The 24,520-nt window shown below is 47.6% G+C and overlaps 1 protein-coding gene across 1 annotated transcript in view; it reads right to left on the bottom strand.

Moving 5' to 3' along the window:
• Positions 1–24,295, bottom strand: part of LOC104470670 (N-acetylaspartate synthetase-like) — a gene marked incomplete at its 5' end in the record, with an annotated part of 25,815 nt that extends 1,520 nt beyond the window's left edge. The window contains 2 exon segments of the mRNA XM_010085672.1: positions 24,104–24,228; positions 24,230–24,295. Coding sequence (XP_010083974.1) covers positions 24,104–24,228; positions 24,230–24,295 — 191 coding nt within the window.
• Between the last annotated feature and the right edge of the window lie 225 nt (positions 24,296–24,520).

Raw genomic sequence — 24,520 nt, 5'->3', positions numbered from 1 at the left:
GGGTCGGGAAACCCGGCCCCTGCCACAGGCTAGACACCAAGCCATGGTCCCAGCCTCTTGCTGGGACTCGTAAGGATGTGGCTTTTCAAGCGTGATGGGAGAGCAGCCCTGATGGCTCAGGGCTCCCAGTGGCTTCTCCACCCAAGATGACCTGGTATGAAAGGCTGAATAAGTAAGTGCTTGGCTTGTTTCTGACCTCTCCCCATGCACGGCTGGATATGTAAGTGCATCCTCCTCCTGGGGACTTCAGGAGCCCAGTGCAGGCATTGCCTATGACAGCTTCAAACAGAAAATCCAAACTGGGCAGCAAGATGCTAGTAGTGAGAAACAGACCGTGAAAGCCATCAGAGCACCAACAGGGGAAAACACCATATACACCCCCCCCCTCCCCAAAAGACCATCTCCTGTGCACAGCCAAGATGAGGCTCACCCACCCCTTCTTCCCCGCAGGCTGGGGTGCTTGTGGCCAGGTCCCCCTTTCTTTGGAGCTGCTGCTCCTTCTCTGCTGGCATGTGCCAGGCAAGAGTAACTTGCAAGCTAGAAACACAGCGCTAAAGTGACTCGGGCCAAAACCAGGTAGAGTTTCAGCAAGCAAATCCAGCCCATCCTTAACTGCACCCCAGCACTGGTCAGTAGGCCTCCTCCTCCAGGAACGAGGATGTGGCTTAACAAACAGGTTACAGTTTTGGGGGTGCGGGTGAGTCAGCACTGCTGCTCTGCCATGGGGCTGAAGGCTCCGTAGGGCAAATGCTGCCTTCAAAAGGCCAAAGCAAAAATCAATCTAATCAATGCCCAGCAGCCCGAAGGACACCCAGCTGGGCTTGGGGCGAGCACCCTGGGGTCCCAAGCACTCTGACCACAGCCCCACTGATGAAGCTCAAATAAAACTGGACCTCACTGGAGAGAGGCACTGATACCATCCCACCCTACTGCTTGTACTGGCCAACAAACATTAAAGCCGATGCAATTAAAACTGCTGTAAATTCTAGAGTTCTACAGCATCACGTGGCCTCACCAGCAAGTGGACTCAAAAAACAAAACAAAAGCAAATGAAATTCAAGTAACAAATTACTCAAGTCTTAACTAAAGATTTTTACAGAAAATCCTGGTGAAGGAAAAGTGTCTTCAAATGAACTGAAAAGACAACTGTTGTCAGCACAGGGCAACCGCGACCTTAGCTTGGATATTGCTTAATTAACACCCAAGAAAGCCACTATTCAATTACAGCAGCTAACGAGGGGCACTGACAGTTCTCTGGCCAAGAAGGAAAGTGCTGACTTTCAGTGCTCAGGCGGAACATGGCTTCACCTGGAGGAAGAGGACCCCATCACAGGAGAAACCTCTGGCATGCTGCAACCCATGCAGGCAATGGCCTTCTTCTTCCCCGCTGTGCTAGGCAGAGGACATCCTGACTTGGGCAGCAGCTCCATCTTTAGCATCAACCCGGCCAACCACCCCAACCCAAACATGTGGCGTGTCTCCATGAAGACTGGCGTTACACAGCCTGGGTGGGTGCTCAGGGGTTCACAGCACTGCTCCCCCCACAAAGTGGTGGTGAGGAATGAAAAAGGCAACCTGGAGTCGTCTGTTACTGGAGGAGAGCAAAGCACGGGGTAGTGGGAGATGCCTCTCCAGCTGGTGCCTGAGGGACAAATGCACCTTGTGACTCAGCGAAGCCTCCAGAAAGAGACGGCCAAGGTCCTCATGCTTCCCCACAACACAGCCCAGCTGCCGAGGAGCAGCCGGTACAGCCGGTGTGTGGGAACCAGCCCAGGCTCAGCCCAGCACACAGAGCCTGTCCCCACCTTTGGAGCGATGCTCAGCTCCAACCACGCTCACTTTTGTTCCCACTGCGAACTGTCATTACACTGTCACTATGTAGGTCAACAGCTAATTTTTAAAACACCAGGACCCATCTTGACCCATTTATCACAAGCAGTTAAGACGTCTCTCCTCCGCTGCTGCATTGACAGCACAGCCTGCTCCCCTGCCTTCACTTGGATCTCAAAACGTAATTTATTCAGACATGACCTCAGATGAAGACCTACAAGTGCTGAAACCCAGCAGCTGCTTCCCTCCGAATACAAATCGCAGGGCTGAGAGCTCGCTGCTCTCTGCAGTGCTGTTTGTAAACTGGTCATCACGGGGGGGCTCTGCCCAGTGCACCCCCAGCACATCCATCACGCCTCTGGCCGCACGGCAAGCACACCACGAAATCCGGGCTGTGGTGATCCTCACCCCCACATGCATGGCCACCGATTTCAGCACCTGTGGTGTAGTCCAAAAAGGGGTTCATGAGTCCCCCCATGTTTGGGGAGCAGAGATGAGATGCTCCCCTGGGGGCACACGGTGCCATCCCCAGCACCCACCTGGTCCTGAGGCAGCCCCCAAAGTGTCACAAAACAGCCATCCACTGGTGCCCACGGAGCCACCGCAACCCCCTCATCCAGCCCCGCATGCAGCAGCTCCTCCTGGAGCTGCTTCTTCAGCAAGTGTGTCTTGTTTTCCCCAAACCAGAGATACCAACCTCGGTTCCTCTCGGCCCGAGGGTAGGCGATTGCCTCCCTGATCGCTTCCCGCTTTTATTCCTGATTTTCAGTTCTTAGCAAGCACCTCTCCTCTGTGCCCACCCAGCTCAAGACGCTGCTAAAGCTCACTCAGTAACACCTCCCACATTTGTAAAACAGCACATTTCCAGGATTTCAGGGTCTTCTGCCTATTTAAAACCCAAATCTGGATGTGCCTGCCATGGCAGAGCCCCCAGGGCCCTTCACACCACCCCAGCCCCCCCCAGCCACCCTCCCGGACAGAAGCTGTACCTCACACCCGTCCATCCCAGCCTCGCTGCACGCAGCGTGACGGCAAACCTGCACACTTTGTTAGTTTTTACTTACAACTTTAAAGCTTAATTATAATGATTTTGAATTCAATGTGAAAAGAAATAGTATCTGGCACATCTCCCAGTGTGTGTTGTGCACGCAACGCTTATAATTAGCAGCAGACAGGACACATCTGCTCAAACAATGCCAGTTGTATTCGGCTCTCCTTTACGCCAGCACCATCCATCCCCCCAAGACTTTTACCCTGCCACCACCTTGTGTCCGTATCCGCTCTGAGGACCACCAGTGGCCAGATCCTCCGGCCTGCTACAGACACCTCGAGTTTCCAATGGTGGCTCCAAGCCCAGGAGCAGCTGTCACCTGTGGGGTTGTCAGATCCCTCCTCCAGGGAGCTGCATCCCATTGGGATGGGGATTTGCTACCAAAATCTGTTTTGGAGTCCCACCACACACTGCTGACTTTGGGCTGAGACCCTCCCTCCTCTGGGCAAACCTGCCAGTTTCAGAGCAGGAACCCTGAAGCTCTTTGGTTTGCTTTTTACCTAAACTCAACAAGTTTTCAGCAATCCTAGCCAGCTGCAGCTCCTCACCGTATATGTCCAATTTTCCAGCAGCACTCTGGAGCAGGATGGAAGCACCCTGAGAAAGTCACCCCACACTGCCAGCCCCCAGGGGTGCGGGGCAGTCTCTTTCCATCTTTTCTGGACCCCAGGGACTGACTCAGAGCCTGTCTTGTTTTTGCAATTTTTCATACCTAGGATGAAACAAAATTAACTTCATCTCACCTGCCAGTAATGAGCAACAGCCTTGTTGTTCGCAGGGCTATTAATAGCAGGAGCTGACGTTTTACACTCTCACACTGCTCTCTGAAAATAATTACTGCTGCCAAGATAAACACAAACCCTGACGGCTACAATTCTCCCTGTCCTTCAGATACTCATCTTGCGGCAGCATCTCTGTCTCTGCCTTCACTCTGATCTGCCTCCATCTTCTGGGGTCCCCCACTCACTCATTGCCAGGGACACCCAAAGCCCTTCCAGCTCGCCCAGCTGTAACTTCCTCTCTTAGTTTTTGACTCTGCAAGAAAAGTCACTCCAAGGTCTGTTCTTCATGGACATCTCGCATTTACCTCCAGCTGCCCTGCGGACACAACTCTGGAGCACTGGAGGTACGTCCTGGAGGCATCAGCTGTTTCCAGCCAAACACCAAGCCTCTCAGCAGCACTGTCCCATGCCTCCCAACCCAGCCCCTCTGGGCTGCCAGCAGGAAAAAGTGAAGGAAAGCCCACCACTACCTTGCTCAGCTCTCTCCACTCCCCCCAGCCCACCGCCTCACCACGCAGAGTCTCAACTTCAGGAACTCACAGGCAAAAGCCGTAATAAAGGAAGAAATTTTTTATGATGAGGGAGGCGAGACACAGGAACAGGTTTCCTGAGAAGCTGTGGATGCCCCAGCCCTGGAGGTGTTCGAGGCCAGGTTGGATGGGGCTTTGAGCAACCTGGTCTATTTAAAGATGTTCCTGCCCTCAGCAGGGGGGTTGGACTAGATGACCCAAAGGTTATTTAAAAATGTCTTTTCCAACCCAAACCATTCTATGAAAACAAAAACTTGGGATGCACACATCTATGAAAAAGGCACAGAACAGCTGTGACGTGAGTAACAAGGATGATGATTTTGGGTTGTCATGCTTCACAGCAAGGCCAGACATGGTTCCTCAGCTGACAGCACCCAGGGTCTGAAAGCACACATGATGGCAGTGTCTTTCTGCCCTAAATTTAAGGACGATCCCCAGCTTTTGAGGACCAAACAAGAACATTCTTCTCACCTGCCCACTCCTCTCCTGCAGACAGGCTGCCTGCTTCATGCCCCACACCCCAAGGATGTCTCTGGAGCAGTGGCGCTGTGCTGTCCGCTCATCCTCCACCCAAAGCACCCACCGCTCCCCCCCAAAGAGGACACACCATGCAATCCCCCAGCTGCGCTTGCCAGCCTCCTCTCCCACTCTCCTCCACCACCGTGAGCTGCACAGCTCTCCCCCACGCAGCCGACGAGGATGGTGGGTGAAAATAAATTCATTTATTTTTGCTGCGAATTCTTCTACACCCTTCGGTGAATAAAAGGCCAGTGGGTGGATGGGTGGAAAGATTGGAGCCAAAAGCAATAGCAGAGAGTACTTCTAGAAGAGGAGGAAAATAAGACATCAGCCTTCCCCACCAGCATGAGTGGCTGAATACAGCAGGTTCCCACAGCTTTCCTAAGTCCCTTGGTGCTCAAGGACCACCACCCTGAAAACCAGAATCCAACAAAAGTGTGTTGATCTGACAAAGCAAAGCCCTGTCTGCTAGAACTTTTAAATCCATCGCTTTCCAGTAAATTCTAGTATTTCCACAGGAGCAAGCAAAGCTCTGCCACCCCAAAATGTCCTGAACTCACACTTGGGTCCTCCCCTGTGCTGGCACCCACACATGGAGGGGTTCAGGGAACTGAGGCTGAGCCAGGTAAAACCCATCCCTGCCTTCCCTAGGGAAGAGAGCAGCTCCGGCTGCCACCACCGACTGCTGGTGCTAACTTTGCGTGGCTGGCACTGCATCCCTGTGGGAAGGGGTTTCCTTGGAAGCTCAGCACAGGGCACATATGGAAACCTTGCCCTGGAGGCAGGCCAGTCTTTTCTATCTTTCTGCTTTAGCATGTCACAGTGATGCAAACGTGAGCAGTTTCCCTCCTGTCTCAAAGCTGTCCCAGGTGATGTCCTCAGAGCATCATCCAGACCAGGGACGAGCGGAGCTGCGCAACAGCTGCCACACCACTGCTGGGACCTGCCACGTGAATGCCAGCTCTGCCGTGTGCTTACAGCAGAGCCAGGAAAGCATCCAAGGACTGACCACTGTGAGAAAAGGAAGTTGACATCATGGGAAACTCTGGCCAGGCCCCTTGATATTAAAAATTGTGAACTTGCACCCCTGGCAGAAATACAACGTGCAGGTGTGAGCTCTGCGAGGGGAGGGAGGCTGCCCGCCGGCTCGGTGTGTGTCTTCAGGGCTCTGCTGGGAGCAGCAGCATCCTGCACAATGCAAACATCCCTCTACCCGAGACTTTCCCCCAGGCTGCTATGAAGGGGCAAAAGGGGAAGAAGAAAACCAAACCCCAAACACCAAAATCATCCCTGTGCTTCCCATAGGACAGGACCTGCAATAGCCCATGTCCCTTGCTCTTGATATACCAACATAAAAACTTGCCAAAAGTGACAGCCTTGCCAATCCCAGAGATCCGAATGCCCCCAAACTCCTCCCTGCGACCTGCTGCCATACCGCAGCACAGCCCAGTGCAACACTGCCACATGGAAACACTAGGACAGAGGAAATGCAACATGCTGTCACATCACGAAGCTTTCAATATTTGCCCTTGGAGTCACTTGTTCAGCCTCCTGTGCCACCTTTCGGTGTGATTTTGGCCAGAGCAGCAGCCCTTTTGGCCAAGCAGGGGTGGTCCAAGCAAGGCAGTACAGAGGGACCGTGGGGTATCTTGCACTGAACACAGTGGTGTGCAATTATTAACTTTTCATAGATAATAGAGTAAAAAGCCCCAAAGTTCAGTGTCTCACCATTCCTCTGCCAGCCCTATTTATACACATTGCTTTAAGCAAGTGCGCGACAGCAAGCAGGCAGTCCCTAGCCCAAAGGTGGCTGTGCCATGGTGACATACTGCTAATGCCATTTAAATCCCTGCCCTTTTATCCTGTCTGGGTTTTGAAGAGGGAGCAGAGGAACTCATCACCTGAGGCAACTCTCCCTCCTCCTTCCTTCCATCCTCAGCAAAACACAGCGCAGACCAGCCAAGTTACATCAACATCAAGGGAGAAAGGCGGCTCTTGTGGGGAGAGTGCGGCTGCCGTGATGGGAATGCTGCTGGCGGGGAGGGTTTGGGGCACAGACGTGGCACATCAGCTGTCACCCACCTGTAGGCACGGGCAGCTTGGGCACAGGGACTCATCAAGGACAGACAGTGTACCTGCTGCTGACTGCAACTGCTCAGCTAGCCAGGATGGGGAGGGATTTATTTCTGTGTTTATGAGGCACACTCTTATCCTATTATCTCTCCTTACCTCCATCTTTCCCGTGTCTTGAGCTTCTCTCCCTTCCACCTTTCTAGTTCCCCTGGGCTTCAAGCAGGGCTGCATAACAGCTCCCACAACTTCTGCCTATAACTCTACACTTGCCTCCAGTTAAAATGCATTCCTGGAGGGCTCCTACAAAATAATGACCTTTCAGAGTAGTTTATGGCCGTGGAAACCAGGTGAGATGTGAGAGACCCTGACTCCGACACTCCTGACACCCCTTCCACCTTTCTAGTTCCCCTGGGCTTCAAGCAGGGCTGCATAACAGCTCCCACAACTTCTGCCTATAACTCTACACTTGCCTCCAGTTAAAATGCATTCCTGGAGGGCTCCTACAAAATAATGACCTTTCAGAGTAGTTTATGGCCGTGGAAACCAGGTGAGATGTGAGAGACCCTGACTCTGACACTCCTGACACCAGTGAGCATCCCTCTGCACCAGACAAGGGCCAGGCATGAGGGAGCAAAAAAATGTCAGGGACACACAAGAATTATTCATGCATGAAATTAGAAATGCTGTGGAACCCCTTCCTTCCCATAAATAACTCCACACAACCTACCACCGAAGGATTCATTGCCCTGTTATAAATAATTCCCTGCTGGAAGAGCACAGGGCAGTGCATCTATATGCCGAGGGTGGGTGACACCCCTTGATTCATGGGGCATCTGGGCAGCAGGCGATGAGATCACCTAGGAACATACATGGCATGAAAAAAGATGGATGTTTTGGCCCCCAGCAACCAGCTCAGCTACTTCTCCATCTACCTTCTTTTCCATCCTCACTACCTTTTCACCTTTTTTGTTGTTACCAAGGGCTGAAGCTACTTGCAACAATCTCTGAGCTCAGGCAAAGCCTCCAGAGGTGCAATCAGCAGGGAACTGGTGGGATGACGAGGACATACAGCATCCAACCTGCAACACAGCCATAGTGCAGTTCCATGCACATTCGCTCCCAGAAACACCGTGACCACAACCCACAGCAGCAACAGGTCTCAAACCACCCCAGGAGACAGGAATCCAGAGCTGACCTCCGCAGCTGATAAACCCGAGCATAAAATGAGACACAGGGGCTGAAGGGGTTTTGGACTGCAGGCAACAGCTGGCTAAACATCAGTGCAACACCAAAAGCATATTCAGATTCATACTGGTATATGTAGTAATGTGCCACTTCTGATAAACCTGGAGCAGGAGCACATGGAGCACAGGTCCTGGTCTAACTGGGAGGCTTTGCCGCAGCCTGGCTTCACCGTCACCTGGGGATGGAAAGGGTGGTGGGTCGCAATTTAGAGTAACAGTACAAGAACTGCCTTTCATCAGTGCCTGCTCCACACTTCCTGAGCTGGTCCATCCTTGAGAGCACCCAGCTACTTTATCGCAGGTATTCCATTCTGGGGTGTCAAAGCCCCTGGAGAACCCTTAAAATATGGACAGCTAGCTATAGTTTACTTCCACTCTAATATTTTGACTGGAAAAGAGACAGACATTCTGCAGCAGAGACTTCAGATAAGTGGCCAGGTTTGGTCCCAACAGCATCTCCTGCTGTCACTGCTGGGGATGTAGCCCAGCAGGCATTTCTAATCCTCTTAAAATCTTCTCTTTAAACCTAACCCTGTTCCTCTGAAACACCAGTGTGACAGCTCCTACCCATGCACCTTACTCCTCTAAAGCTTCAGGATGACCCAGCCTGGACATCTGGACCCCACACAAGCTGTTAGTGGCCATGCCCCAAGTCAGCACTTCACAGGTTGATTTTTCAAACAGGCTTCAGTCCCATGAGGCCCAGAGTGTCACCGCACGTGACAGCACTGGGGGAGCTCAGCAGAGCCCTGGAAAGTGCTCAGCACATCTCAGGAACAGGCTTTTGATGAGGCAGCTACAAATCCCGGCGATGCCACAGACAGGGTAAAGACAGCCCTTCCAGTACCTTCAGAGAGGGCTATATTAAGAAGTGTAACAGCAGGACTTTAAAATCGTGTATCTGGCTCTTTTTGCTGGTAGTAATGCACCTTGAAAAGCAAGGACTGTAATAAAGCCAATGTATAACAACTGTTCAAGAAAAAGCTGCAGAAGCAGTTATGAGGGATTAGGAGAACCCTGGTTATCAGGGCTTATTTAGCCTGGTCCATGGCTCTGCTCTCCACTATTGAAAAGAAGGGACATGCTATAGAGAAAGCAGAGACAAAACCACTGATTTAGCGACTGGGGTCTACTTGCTGGGTCATCAAGAGAAAGCACAGTCTGAGAAACCAGGCACTGTCTGTGGTTTTTGCATGTGAGCAATTGTTATCGATCAGCAAAGAATTAAATAGCTTAAAGGAGCGGATAAAGACTAGAATATGTGATTTTGGCCCGGCATTGTGCTCAGGGCTAACTGGATGGTGGGTCCCAGCTCAGTGGAGCTGGCTCTGCAAAACAGACTGGTCTGCACAAACAGACAAAGCCAGAAAAAAGTATTTAAAGTACTTTCAGAGTATATGTTCCCTATGCATCCAAAATCCGCACTAAGCCCATCAACTGCAGAGTCAGACCTTAAGTAAATCAACACTTTAGAATTTACACTGGTTTTAGTTAGAAGTTTAAAGGAAAAACAGCTTTGCTAGCCTGCCTCCTCCCAGAAAATGGTCAAAAAGACTGACATGACAATTAGCTCCTCGTTAGTTAAATTAGTTTACAAGATAAAATGTGTTGCTGGTTGTGTTTTGAGCCAGCTCCTTAAAAGGACATTGTTAAGACTTGGTCTCCTCCTTCTACATCAGCATTTCACTATATGGCTTCATTGCTTTCAGAAAGGTTCTGAACTTACACTACAGCACTTCCCACTTCCAAATACTGAAAAAAATGGAAAATCTACAATTACTGGATGTTTTAGAATTCATTGTTTGCTGGCTGACTTTTATTTCACATGCATTACTGTAAAAAGGCACTGAGCAATAATCATCAAATGACTTGGTTTTAGCTTAGCAGTTGGCCAAGCCACACATCATACAGGGAAAATGGATAGAATCGATCTTATTTTCACCGTCCATCATTACTCGTCTGATCTAAGCTTAACCACGGCTCCCTTTAGATCAATAGAAGTGCCTGTATCTACACAGGTATTGCACCAAATGCTTCACAGCAAAGAGAGAAACTAGTGCTACATTTACTTAAGGTTAAATAATAAATGCAATTCTGAGCTCTACAAGGACTTCCAAGGAGTTTTATGCTGCTCTAACCGAGGTCAACAACCTTTAAGGTGAGTCACCCTCCAGGAAAGCCCCTCTTCTGCAAATGACCATAGCAAAAGCCTACGCAGCTCACTGCTAACAACTACTTTTAGCCAGGAGTAAGGTAGGCAAGATGTAGGTTCAAATTTAAGGTACGGCACAATGATGCATTAGGACAGAATAACCCACCTATGCATGCAAGCTCTTTAAATTAAAGCTCTTGTCAAACACAAGGCTGAGAGGTGCCTCCCCCACCTTATAGACAGATCACCTACCTATAGTGCAAAGTGAGGGATCAAAAACATTCGCATAGTTAAAATGTGTCAGACAAAAAAAAACCCAAACCACACACCAAACCACAACTACATTGCCCACGTTACTTTTAGGGGCATCGAGGATGGCAGAGCTGGGGATAGGCCACCCCCGGCAGGTAAGTGACAGCTTTTTACAGCACATAGTCCTAACACATGGAATAGGGCTCCCCAAGCGCTGGTGCAGATGCTGGCTGGTTCTGCAAACACTCAAATCTACATCTGTAAGGCAGAGAAGCGATAGAAAAGGGCAATGGCACAACACTCAATTGTAAGTCATGTAAAGGATGCATATATTCAGCCAGAACACGCTGCACAGCATGTTTCAGTCATTCTGAACGTGGGGGTTCCCCCCCCCCCCCCCCCTATGTTAATTTTTTTAGCCTCTGAATGAGGACTTCACTTCCACACCAGCCCATGAGCAATAACGCCAAGCAGCACTCAGCAATATTCATGGTGCAGAAACACTGACCAGAAAAGTCTCAGACCCCAAGGCAGCTCCTCCCCTTTCCCTCCTGGGACATACCAGGAACTGACGGGCAGGGACTGCATTTCACCAAACACTGCACGGCGAGGAGAAGCTACCACAATACTCTCCTAAAACTAACAGTAAACACAACTGTGCTCCACTCAAAGCCCTTCTTTCTGCAGATGACTTGAGTTTCACAATAATCCTACCTTGTTGCTAGCACAATGGATCAAACCTCCCTGACCTCTAACTTTCCATTGTATTAATAATCTACAGGGGTGAAACAGCAGTCACAGGGAGTTACATTTTCTCTGAAACCACAGTGAAGAATTCATTACTCAACACAGAGGAAGGCATCAGGAAAAAAGAAAAGGTCAAGGCACAGACTTGGTACAAACCACAGGCTGAAGTCAAATGGTACATGGCTTCATCTCCTCGAGTCTACTGCAAGCAATAAATATTTCTTCCTATTTCTATCACAGCACACACACCCTTCCCAGAGCTCAGGAATCTAACAAGGACACCAGTATAACACCAGTATAGCAAGGATACCAGTATCAGTTGGGTCCAACCCATCCCATCATAGCACGGCACGAGAATAGTCACCATCTGCCACACCACGATGAGCTCCCAAAACCCATTGCAATGGACTGGGAAGAGCTCAAGAGGCAAGGAATGAGGGTGGCTCACTACCTCTGTCCTCTCCAGCCGCTTGCCAAGGGTGCTGCTTTGGGCACTTCTCACCGGGATCAATCCTGCCTGACCTGCTAGTATGAGCCCCCCAACCAATGGGTCAAACCTATTCCCCTAACCTCCAGGTAAGGAGCAAATGACTAAACAACAAGGGAACTGAAATGATAATAAAGGTGGTAAGGAGAAACAGGCTTGGGTCAACCAACAAAACCCACAGCCTCTCTGCCCTGCTGCCATCAACGCGGCACAGTGTCTTCACATCCTGGCATGGAAGGTGATGGAAGCATGCTGAGAAACAAGGCCTTTCCCACGGAAAAGGGGTCTGCCATGCACTGACATCCAAGGCTAGAGGTTGTGACAGGACTAACACTTCAGTCTGTAGCAAATGCAACTCCCGACTCACAAAAAAATAACTAGCAAACCTCCCTGGAAGCAAACTCTCCAAGTATTCCCTAAGTGCTTTTAACATGCTTCAAACACTGGAGCTCTTCCTTCAGCAATGACTGGCGCAGAAAAGCACACACCTGGATGCTCACTGCTGTTAAAGCCAACATATTCCTACATCCCTTTTCCAGTACATGAAGGCCAATGCGCCTTGGGTGTAATTCTACTAAACCCCACTACTCCAGACTGAAACTAGAGCATTTATTTAATGTGGCAGTGTAAGAAAATTCTACATCCATAAATACATGAACATCTGTCAATCTGGGCACAGAGAATGGACCTGTTCTGGATGATGCACGAAGAGAAAATGAAAATTACATGTGTAAATCTCTACATCTCTAAAATTAAAAAAAGAAAAAAAATCCTTTGCCATGTGTTCAAGACTACCATGACAGACCAATCAGGCCAGAGAGTCCCTACAAAAGTCTAACCCATTATTTCCAGATCTCCTGTGATGACCATCTCTCACCACCTTACACTCCACATCCATGAGCAGGGTTCCTTTGAGCCCCAGCCTCAATACTAGTCACAAGAGCCAGGGATTTGAAAGAGATCTGCAAAATAAATCAATGGAGTGAGTAGGTAACAAGCCACGTTTCGCTCCATCAGGGAGACACGTGGGAAACGAGGGGCAGTCTGCTCAGGGCTCGTGAAAGCAGATACTTTCATGCCGTGTACCACCAGCCCGTGGCACACTCATTCAGCAAGTATCTGCAGAAAGGGGATCAATTGATAAATACGAACAGCACCTACAGCAATCAGAGCCAGGAGAGATGCAAATCCACATGAACCTGGGTAGAAATGCAGTATTTTGAGGATCCGTTAGATTCTCCCAACTACAAAGGCAACACTAACACTAAACCCCCATACCCAAAGCTAAGACAAGGCAGAAGGAATACAACTAAGAGCAGGTTCACAGCTGCAACAACTCCTCCTTCCAGATGCACCAGATTTCCCTAAAACATCATAAATTCATCTCACAGGCAGCTAAAGGCACACACACAGCACACTCAAGGTTTACTCTATCACTGCATTTCCCATTTATGTCATGGGTCTCCTGGAAAGATCAAAAGAGCACTTGGACCGGTACTGGAAAATGCCCCTAAGTACATGCTGAACTCCCAACGTGAGACAAGGGATTTATGCACATGATAAAATTAAAGCAAATGCTGCCCTGAATCCTTAAGCCAAACCCCTCCAGAGTTCAGTGTCAGTGAACGTGGGGATTTTTTTAATGAGTTGGGTTTTTTTAGAATTGCACTGCAATCCTCTCTATCTGTTTGAGTTATCCACGAAAAACCTTCCCACTTCTCAAGAATCCCTGCAGATGCTTTGATGCTTTTCAGACTACTGATGGCTCAAAAAAAGTCCTGTAAAACCCAATGATGGCTTATGCCCAAATGAAAATCGCTGCCCAAGAAGCACAGCTTGATGTTATCCCCTGAACATTTGCAGGTTCTATAATCACATGCCGTTAAGTGATTCTAATTGACTTTAGAGGCAGCAAAAGCTTGAAAAGGTGTTTTACAAATACTCCTTTTAAACAGTTTGGATTTTTAAAAAAAATCTCTCATTAGCATCCCCTTTGTACAGTAACTTCCACCCACCTTACTTTCTCTGTTTTTGAGCAAATCCCACCACTAACAATGTAATTCCAATAACTAGGACTTCACCAAGACACTCATTGCTGTTAGGCAGAGTATTTCCCATGCTTTTATTGCTCTGCCTCTAACTAACCACCATCCAAAATTGCTTAGTGCTTACAAATGGCAGGTGCTCCAAACCGAGCTATTTTCAAAAGCTTCTCTTTGCGGTTCTACTATTTAACATTATTTTAAATTGAAAGGCTGCAGATTTAGGTCTTCCCTGGATTCCCACTAGAAGTGTTACACAGTGTTTCTGATGCTGTTATCTAGTTCCAGGGAGGATGAACAGATTTGGCACTTCCAAAAAAAGAACAAAAGCTCTGATCTCAGCAAACGAATTTTTTTTTATTTATTTTATTATTTTTTTCCTGTGCTCTGACTGCAGGAATGATTTCCCTCTTAAAAGGGGAAGAATGGGTTTTATAGGACAAATCACAGTGGAAAAGATCAATAGGCCATGCTCAGATACATTTGGGAGTGATGCGGGTCAGATGCTCCGAAGAAGGAGTAAGAAATCCTGTTGTTGGCAGCTCATTTGCCTGTAGGCAAAATGTTCTCTCCCCACCATCATCCACACGTGGGTTTGTGCACTGACACACTCTGTTTTCAGCTTAGCAGACACAATATCCTCGTGCTGCTGACTTCTATTTATTTTCTCATCTTGGTTATTCTGAGTATTCTACCAACGAAAATAAATACTTGCGCTCACCATACAAAATATCTGAACAACAAACTAAGAAGGAGAAGAAAGTGCTTACAGAATGAAATTAAGCAAAGGGACAAAAATTTAATAGCATAATGGGAGGAAGGGGAAGATCAGAGAAGTACAGAGAGGGATGCTGGGTGTGGGACCATCACTCTTGGGAAATGCCGAAAGTGAGGAATGAAGCAAGAACCAGACCAGACAAACCCACTGGACTATTCAACACAGAGATGGACATGACAGCCAAGCAGAATTTAATGGATAAAAAATGCAAATATTGCAGTTTGCCATAAGACTGGAAAAGTAGGATATGGAACTACTGTGGCAGGGGAAGGAGGAGGTAAAAAACCAACCAACCAAACAAACAAGGATAGAAAATAATTCAAGGAACCACTATTGATTCCCAATAGTAGACGTTATTATCTGATAGCCGTTGAAATGAGTGTTGTATGCAAGGTCCACTGAGGAGCCATTCATGGCTGGACAGCTGGTCCATCACCCCCCATTTCAATTAGCAGCATTAGCACCAACACCAAGAGCTGCAACTGTAAAAAGCAAATAAACTTGCATCTCTGACGCCGGTTTCCAAGTCAGGATACAAGCACATTGGCGAGAGAGAGTGGGAGCAGCTTGTACAGCAATTACTGGTGATGGAGGATAAATCTAGGCAAGTAGCTTACTTAAAAATGCAGTTTTGTCAGTTCAAAACAATTTACACATTTGTCCCCAATTCACCAAAGATCTTCAGCTGGGAAAGCAAACGCAGAGGAAAGCCAGGCTGGCACTAATCCTGCACACAGCTCGTCCCCAGCACTGCCAGCCAAGACACCTGTGCACAGCTCAGTCCTCCCCGGCGTCACAGGGGATGGCCAGGCTGCTGGGACTTCAGAGATGGCACCCCTCCACACCATTTCTTGAACTGCTACACTGGTATAAAATGCCAGAACATATAATTTGAACAGGGCCTGGGATCTAGGCAGTCCCAGCATAGACTGAATAGTGCCCCGCAAAGAAGGACAGAGGGACCTGCCTGGGAGGTAACCAATGTTAATTGTAAAACGGCCCTACCGTAATCAGCATTTTTAAAATACATACTTGGGTCTGACCTTTGCTCCTTAAAGAAGCCTATAACAGAATCAGCAATTTTGTTTCATGCTGAAAAAAGTATTACATTCACCGCTAAATCCAGATTTTTGCTTCTTCATAGTGAAAAGACAGAGAGGGGGTAGAAAATCAGCTTAATTTGGATTGCAACTACCCTCCTTTTTATTTTCCAGTTCCTGAACAGAAGAATCATTTTCTCATAAAACCTCTGGTTTTCAGCTTTCCCCCTTGGATCAATCGTAGAAGCAGTGCATGATTTTTAAGTGACAAATATTACTTGCAAGTTATCATTTCAAGCAGCACAATCTAATGTGCAACTAATGCGTTGCATTTTTCTATTAGCTTTTACACTGTTGCAATATTAAGTGCCCAATTTTAAATAGCAATATCTCATGTAGCCACTTAAAAATACACCTATAATACATGTTTCTCATCACTTATTTTGAAAAGTCTCCTTTCACTCACTGAATCCCATTCTAAAGCAGAAACCCAGTCTAGTACTAAACCATGGGAGCCCAGGTCTAAATTTTAGAATTATCCTGTAAGAAATAAAATTTTCAATTCTTGAAAGAAACATTCATGAAACAGTTATAGAAGACAATAAATGATACTGCATATGCTTTCATGAATAGTTAATTGATTGCTGGGGTCCAAACGGTCAACAGACAACTTAAAAGAATGGCTCAATGCCATGTGTAACAGACACCACGGCTTGTACCTGGCTCTAATCAGACCCCTGGGGACTGATTTCTGATGCACCCTTAATAAAAGGCAGGAGGCTTCTTGGTGATTCCACTTAGCCCTTAGCACAAAAAAAAAAAAAGAAAAAATAAAAAATCCTATTATTTGGTTACAAATAATAGATTTGTGAATAGAAACTAGGTAAGACATGCTGCTATCTTTGGATTCCCTTTAGGGCTGCTTTCATTAGCTACCTGTCAGAAAAGAAAAAAAAAGAAAAAAAAAAACAACAAACCACCACATGATTCCTCAACTTCCTACAGGCAGGAAAAAAAAATAAAACAACAAAAAAGAAAAACTAAAAATACACTTTGAAGCTCCCTGTTTCGCTGATGCAGAAAGGAACAACAAAGGCCCGTACATCCCTCAGCTCCTTGCAGAACCTGATACCAGCAAAACAACTCCATGAAGTCTCTCTTTTTGCTTTAGTCTGGAAGGGAGTAGCATCAAACATGCGATTATTTGTAACAGATCCCCAGCGCTGCATTGCCAAAATAAAAGTGAGCGCTCTGCAATACACCCTGAACAATGCCGCCAGCTCCCGGAGCCCATGAGGGGCTCGCAGCCACCCCCAGCCCTCCCAGCCTTCCCCATCCCAGGTAATTCAATGTAACCTGCCTGAATAAAGATGTCAGCCTACAGGAGGAATACGCAATTTTCAGAAACCTGCTCTGAAATTTGGAGGCATTTTGAATGGACGGTCTTCTTGAAAATCAGGCCATGCATTTAGGCTTTTATGTTAAAACCTGCTTTTTCAGCATATTTCGAGGACTTAAGAGAGTAACACTGACCAATTGTTTCTGACACGTTGGGGCCCCTGGTCACACTGGGAAGAACCAACCTGACCACACTCCCTCCTGACTAATCCTCAGAGGTTAAATATAATAGTAAATATAATATAACAATGTGCTCGAGAATAAGATTTTTCAGTTCATATTACTACATCCAAAATTCAGTGCCAAGAGGGGCTCAAAGCTTTGTACTTTTAAAACCCTTGCCACGAGTTAGATACCTGACATGGAGCCTAAGTTTGGGCTATTATGAAAATCCTAACCTGAAACTGACTTCTGGGCAACTGTTTTAAATCTTGGCCATCCCTAAGAAAGCAAGTGAATGAAGAAGAGCCACTGAAAACCCTTTATAAGAGTAATGAATCTGCATTGAAACTTGTGAAGAAAATTCTATAGTCCTCTTTAGGTTTATTCACCAAGACAGTTGTGAGAAATTGCACACAACCATACCAGAAAACATCCAACACTGGAGAAAACATTAAAAAAAATTATTCAAAACAGAAAAAAAAAAACAAAACACCTGATGTTCCTGCCCTTGTCCTCATCATAAGTAACACCATGGCTTGTGTTTGCTGGTCTTGAGAAGTTAACTGTGTCTAAAAAAAACTACTGATGTTCAATTTACACAGCTTATTGCTTCATGTATCGAAGTTTAATGAAAAGCACTTGCATGTACCAGGGCTTTTAAATACCTGCAGGCAGAGCTTGTGTTCAGAAGCATCATATCCACCCAGTCACGGCCACAACTTATATACTGCTGCATTAACTGACGGTCATGTCAATTAGGGACTAACTTTACAGAGAATTTTTGAATGCATGGAGTAAAAAAATAGGTTATATTGCTCTGCTAAATTTATTAGAAAATCTATTTTAATCTAATTTTGACATGAGACCATGCCAAAGCTCGTGGATCTGAAGGGAGAGCTATTTTTGTCTTTTGGATATGCACGTTGAGGAACGGGTTTGTGCATAAGTTCCTGCTCCAGTGACAGATAAATAGGAGGGGGGAAAGGCTCCAGCGGCTTGCCCATGAATGCACTTATCCCGTTTGCCTGGATGCCACAGCCCTGGACCCCCAGGATGCTACGCTCATCACACAGCTTCAGTTTCCCATGTGTCACCCGTGGCCGACAGCATCCCTCTTCCACTCTGCAACACCTAAACCCCCCAAAGTGGAAAAAACTCTGAATTGTAAGGATTTTGTGGGGCACAAAGACCCCGCAGGCCCTCGTGCAGGTTGAGCAGAGCTGACCCACGTGGCTCAGCACCATGGGGGACCCAGGCTGGGTCACCCCCAGAGCTACCCGGCACTTATCAGCGGGGATGCAGGGTTGGGCTGGGGCTTGGCAGAGGTGCCTTCGGCTCACCCTGGCTGCCAGCACCGGGGAAAGCCCTGAGGCAGCTCTGGGAAGCGGGGTGGAGGTTCGGAGCTGTGGTGCTGGGCTGGTGCTGGCCCTTGCTCAGTGTTTGCAGGATGGGGCTGCCTCCAGATGCAAAAGCTACAGCTCCTCCGCAGCAAAACCAGGCGGCCACACGCGATGGAGTGCCAGCCCTATCAGAAGAGGTGAGTTTCAGGAGAGGCAACCTAACTTCAAAGACACTTTACATGATTCAAACAAAAACAAAATATTTCAGTCCGTTACTAACGCTGGACAAAGCACATCCTTAACACTCGGAAACATGAGGTTGTTTTCCTATTTCTTCCCAACGAACTCTGCACCGGAGATAAGAAATGCCAAACCAGGCAGTTCCAGTGCTCCTGAACTGTAGAAACACAAAAGCAACAATGGGAATTGCTAAGCAGCAGCATCCCTGACTGTCCCCCCGCAGGAGGCCAGCCTCAGAAATACTTTCAGATGTAATACTTCCCACTATTAAATCTATTAAAGGTCTCTAATCCTAATCTTGTAGGATCTCTCTGATATGTAGATCCCTTGAAGCACCCTCATTGAATTGCAGAGAGATGCCAGCAGTGAAATGCTCATGGGACAGACCCTCCGCTGCCTGAGGACAAGCCCTGACCTCAGTTCCCAGCAGTGGTGGGGAGCAGAGCTGGAAACACCCCAGCAGAGATAAGGACACACAGCCTCTTCCCTGGGCTTTCCAGCTCCGAGCCCACACTGGACTCCTCTCAGCCCTACGTGGTGCGTGAGGAGATGCACGTGTGAAAATTTCAATACATGACAGCTAGCTCAGGGGTTTGGCAGATCCGTGAGGTCAGGGCGGGCGCTGCATAAGCCAGCAAGAAATGCTGAAGATAGGGATGCTTCAGATTCCAGCTGCCTCGGGCATCAGCGAGCGGGCAGGACTCTCCCAAAACACATTCCTCCACTGGGAAGCGGCAGCCCCGAGCCCCCTCCCAGCATCAGGTAACTAAGCCCTTTCTTTGCAAAGCCAGAGCTGCTCTTTTCTTTCCAAACAATGTTATCAGCAGGCAGTGGAGCTCCTGCTTATCTGGCAGCTTGAGCATTACCCAGAATGTGGAAGAACTGGGCTCCACAGCCACCCCTCTGCCCAGGGGCTCTGTGGTGGGGAGAAACTCCCCCAGCTTGCAAGGGGTCTGGGCACAGAGCACCCACAGCTCCTGGGCTGAGGATCTCCTCCCAGAGTAGACCCTGTATTTTCCCTACGGTCCCCACACCCGCCCAGCACCCCAAATCTCACTGTTTTTTTTCAGGAACCACACAATTCACATCCAGCTGCTTGTCTCATTGCAGACACCTGGGTTCAACTCCTCTGGTGTCAGCTCTGTCCTTCTGGCATCAAACCCACCGTGAACAGGTTCGATCCAAGAGCACAACTAAAATACTTGTTTGTTACCCAAACATCCCGCCAAAGGTGAGAAACACCTCAAAAGGAACGAGCAGCAAACAGGATCTCACCTTCTCACAACCCAACTCTGGCCCCACCTCAACTGGTGTTCTTCTGGCAGCAGGATGTGATCCCAAAACCTTTGCCAAGAAGGGCAGGACATCCCTCCCTTGGGCTCAGCTGAGGAACGTGCCACCCAAGAGCAGCTCATTAGGGACGGAACCCCAATAAGACATCCCCCTGCAGCCCCTCTTCCTTAGGGCACAGTCCCTGTCCCCTGGGGAGGCTGGGATATCAGTACAGGGTCTTCATCTGCACCCTCAAGCGCCAGTGGGACAGGGAGGCTCTGCCCACCCCTGGACGGAGGCAGAAGAGCAGAGAAGCACATCCCCGCCCAGCATGGGGCACCCAGAGGCACCCGTCTGCCCAGAGCTCGACAGCTGCAGATGTGCAGCCACTGTCAAAACCCACAGCTCAACGTGGCGTGTTTAATGTGACCTGACACCCCCTGCAGCGACCGCTTCGGCTTCACCTGCTGCGTCACGCAAGGCAGATGCCCTCAAGACTCCTCCGGATCCTGCAGCTGCACTCTGAAGGCTGCCTACCCATGCCGTCTGTCCGTCCTGCCCTACAGCACCAGGCACTGCAATGCAGCCACCCAGCTCATCGCTGGTGCCCAAAACCACTGGCAAGGGTCAGCTGCCACCACCACCAGGTCTTTGCACCACCATGACACATATGCAGGCTCCCCAGCTGTCCCCGCCACGACAGACGGCTGCAGGAGATAACACTTTAAACCACTGCAGAAATACGCACTAGCTCATCAGCCAAAGCCCCAGCTCCACTCTTTTCGGAAAGCAGCAGTCCTCCATTGGAGGCAAGGAGTCCTGGTTTCCATCAGTTCTCCAGCAGAGACCTCAACCTCGCAAGAATCTGACACACCAACCACCGCAAAAAAACACACAACACAACCGACTGGGACAGAAGCTTGAAGAGACACTGTAAAATTGATTAGTCATCAAAATCATCAGACCATAAAAGAAGCTCCAGCTGTGCTCCTCTTATTTGCATAGAGAAATGCAAGAGACAGGGCTCTATGTAAAATTAATTCTTTCCTTTTTTTTTTTTTGTTTACTAGAGCCTAAGTTACTCTGGTTGGGAATTAAGCCCATTATCCAACTCCTTTCTTTTCCAACACTCCATTCCCTTTTTTTCACAGCCTATGAAGAAGAAAAAAAGAAAAAAAAAAAAGGAAAATTCCAATAAGTGCTATTTTAAAATGAAGAATGCAAGATTACAAAGAGCTCAGGAAGGTGTTCGAACCATTCAACCTTCCATTTTAAGACCCCAGCAGAGGACTCAGCACAAACAACTCCTTTCAAATCAACAGCAATTTCAAGTCACCCCACTGCGTATGAGCTTGAAGTTAAGTGCTGGCCCAAATGTTCTGCCAGATCCTTCGCGTAAGTGTAGGAGGGCAAGAGAAAACAAAGATTTAAATTTTGGCTAGTGTACTCCTGCAAAAACACTGTCAGCATGTATTTTTTTCAGTTCATACAAAACCCAGAAGAGGAAATTTAAAACAATAACTAACTTGGAGGCAAGTGGTTCAGGAGAACTGCAGAAAAAAAACCGTAATGCGACGTAACTCATGGGACTGTTCAACACTGATCATTAAGCTGGGTGCTTACAGATGCAAAGAGCAAAACCTCTGCAAAGCCACGACCAGCATCATGATCCAAAACCTTCAGACCATGCTCCAGTTCTGCCAGTCACCCTAAGAAACAGCAATTCATAAACCCACCACAGAAATGCTCCCTTCCTCTATTCTCCATGCTGGGAAAAAAAATATTCAAGGAGGTAAACAAGGATTTTCCAAAGAAAGAGCAAGAAGCTACCTGGTCGTATTCCCAGCCAAAGCCAGGCCAGCCTGCAGTTACATCGTGTTGGATTTTTTTAACTTGTCTAGTCATGCTCTGCCCATCCCCAGCCTCTCTGGGCCTGGGTTCCCACCCCTGATCACCCTCGCTGTGACCATTTCTCCCCTAATATCTCCTTGAGAAAGCTCTCACCAACACTGCAGCCAGAGCAATACACAGGAGAACAAGCCCTGCTCATTCCCACCGCAATCATTTCTGCCTGCGTGCTAATTTGTAAACTAGCGGAACAGAAGACAAACTAGAGGCTGGAAGCTGTTGCATTGTCATTTTTCTGTCCTTTGGGTGGGATGGGCAGTGTCGATGTGGTGTATCCCTGCCCTTCTCTGGACGTTCAGCCAGCCAGCCTCTCAAGTGCACAAACCCCTGGGCTTCTCCACCACGACTGTATTTATACTGCTCTCTTACAGGGAAGAAATTCAGCAACTGTATTTGGGAGGACACAGAACAGAGCACTGGATTCGTGCCTCGTGCACAGCTATGTACAGCTTCATGGCATGTGGACAGGCATCACTGGTGGTGCTGGTCCTGACCCACGGATGTCCTTCTCCTCCTTATTCCCCAAAGCCTCTTTGGTCTTTACCCAATTACAACTCCAGCCAACTTGCTTAACATCGCTATCATCAAGAACCTTTAACAAGATCATAAATCTGCTTTTTATGGCATGGCAGAAGTGTAATTACACATGATTAAATTCTGTCAAAAATTAAAGCCCACATACTTGCTCCAAAATTGAAATCAGCCCTTTTAGGCACCAAATAAAAGCAATGCTAATGTTTCAAAGACATGTTGGCAACACAGCTGAACCGGATGACATTACTGACTCTAAACAAATTGAGGGCATTCCTTACTCTTCCTTTGAGTCCCTTTCCTTCATTTTCTATATATGCTAGTGTTATAAATACACACGCTTTGATCCATGCCCTGACTTGTGACTATACGAGTCCCAAGCATTAATGAGTGACGCAGCTCGAACACCTATTAACTCCATATTACATGTTCTTACTTTACTGCAGTCCTCTGCTACTTTCTTCACCATAACGCATTGTTGAACCTCCTCACTACAGAGGTTCAGAAATGTTGTGGTACAAGCCCTTTCGGTTTTGTGACACCTTCTTTAATGAAGATTGAGCTTTTAAAATATAAGTCACATGACACTTAATTTTTATAAAAAAACAGGCACCGTAAATGAAATACAACCTGTGTGCAAGATGGGACAAGATCTGTAGCAGATTGCACCACGAAGAGAAACGAAATCTAAAGCAAGGGCATCCAAGATATTCGGGGATTTTTATTAGAGGGGGAGCATCATTTTAGAAAAACATAATATTGCACATTAGAAGGGAAAGAAAGGTTGTGGCTATGGTACTTCCTATGAGTCCTCTAGAAGTGCCCAGGAAGAGGTCTGTCACACCTGGGGAACAGCAATGATACAGCAAAAACATGGTCACACTGAAAAACAACAGAGTAGGTACCCTGAGAAGACGGAAATAGATAAATTTGCTCTCTCAGCTCACCACTAGTACTATACGACCACCAAAAGCAAAGCTAAAACCCCAAGGGAGTGCGCACACGTCCCCTTGCTCTGGTCCTCAGCATGGATGTACGACTACAAAAAGGGAAACAGAACCTGACTAGTTCTAAAGGGACTTTTTTTTCAAACATTATCATCAGATACTACACTTTTAATTACATGCATGTATGTAACAACTGGATAAATGCATATTATGTCAAACCCTTTACATACCTGATCTGTGCCTCTTCCAAGACACTTGCATTAAGGAAGGTTCTTCTTGAATAATATGGAAAAATGGGCGCAATAACTAAAATGGATTACTCTAGGCATTTGGGCTAAAAGACTTTTCATCTCCACCTCCTCTCACTCAGAGCTAATATCAAGCATGAAGAGCAAAGCAATACCGAGCTCAAGAAAAAAAAGGCTGGAGTGCACCCAGCCAGCAGTAAATAACCCGCACTATTCACCCTCAGTGTCCTGGAGCACCAATGCCATGGTCCCCAGACCAGCTGCAGGACCCAGGAGCAGTGTGCTTAGGGATACGATGGAAGCTGCCTTGGATGACTAGACAACATAGGGGAAAAAAAACCAAACCAAAACCCCAAACCAAAACAAAACCAGAGATGGCTTTGTGCCTGGTGCGGCTGAAGAGCTGCATTCTGGCAAGTTTCGAGCTTGCTCAGTGCTGCTGACAGGAAGAAAAGGCTGTAGCAGCAGGGAGCAGCCATGTTCCCCAAGCAGGGCCGGGGGAAGGCTCCCTCCGGGGAATTCATACTCACCTGGCGGTTTCATGTAATATTGCTCAATATCAGACATGTCCGTATGCAGCGCGCAATCAAGATAGTGGAGGATAACTTTTCTACTGAAGTAGTACCTCATGCCCATCAGAAAGATGGGCAAACAGTAGCAGGAAGGACTTGGTCACAACAAAGCATATTACTATGGAGATAAGGAAGAGAAATAAACGATACCTGTCAGAAAAGAGAATTTAGTGTTGATTTCAGAATACAAACTCATTATAAAAAAAATAAACAAACAAACAAAAACAAGCACAGACAAAAAATACATTTGCAGTACATGCACAGTTCATGCTCTTGAGATTATTGTGTTAAGTGACAGCGCATCACACCGAGATAAACCCAGAGAAGTTTATGGGGTGCCAGGAGGATGCCGCTGTGCCACGGCAGGTCCCACCA

This window comes from Pterocles gutturalis, unplaced genomic scaffold, assembly GCF_000699245.1.
Source record: "Pterocles gutturalis isolate BGI_N339 unplaced genomic scaffold, ASM69924v1 scaffold17065, whole genome shotgun sequence".
NCBI classification, from domain to species: domain Eukaryota; kingdom Metazoa; phylum Chordata; class Aves; order Pterocliformes; family Pteroclidae; genus Pterocles; species Pterocles gutturalis.
This window is presented reverse-complemented; position numbering and strand designations above follow the sequence as displayed.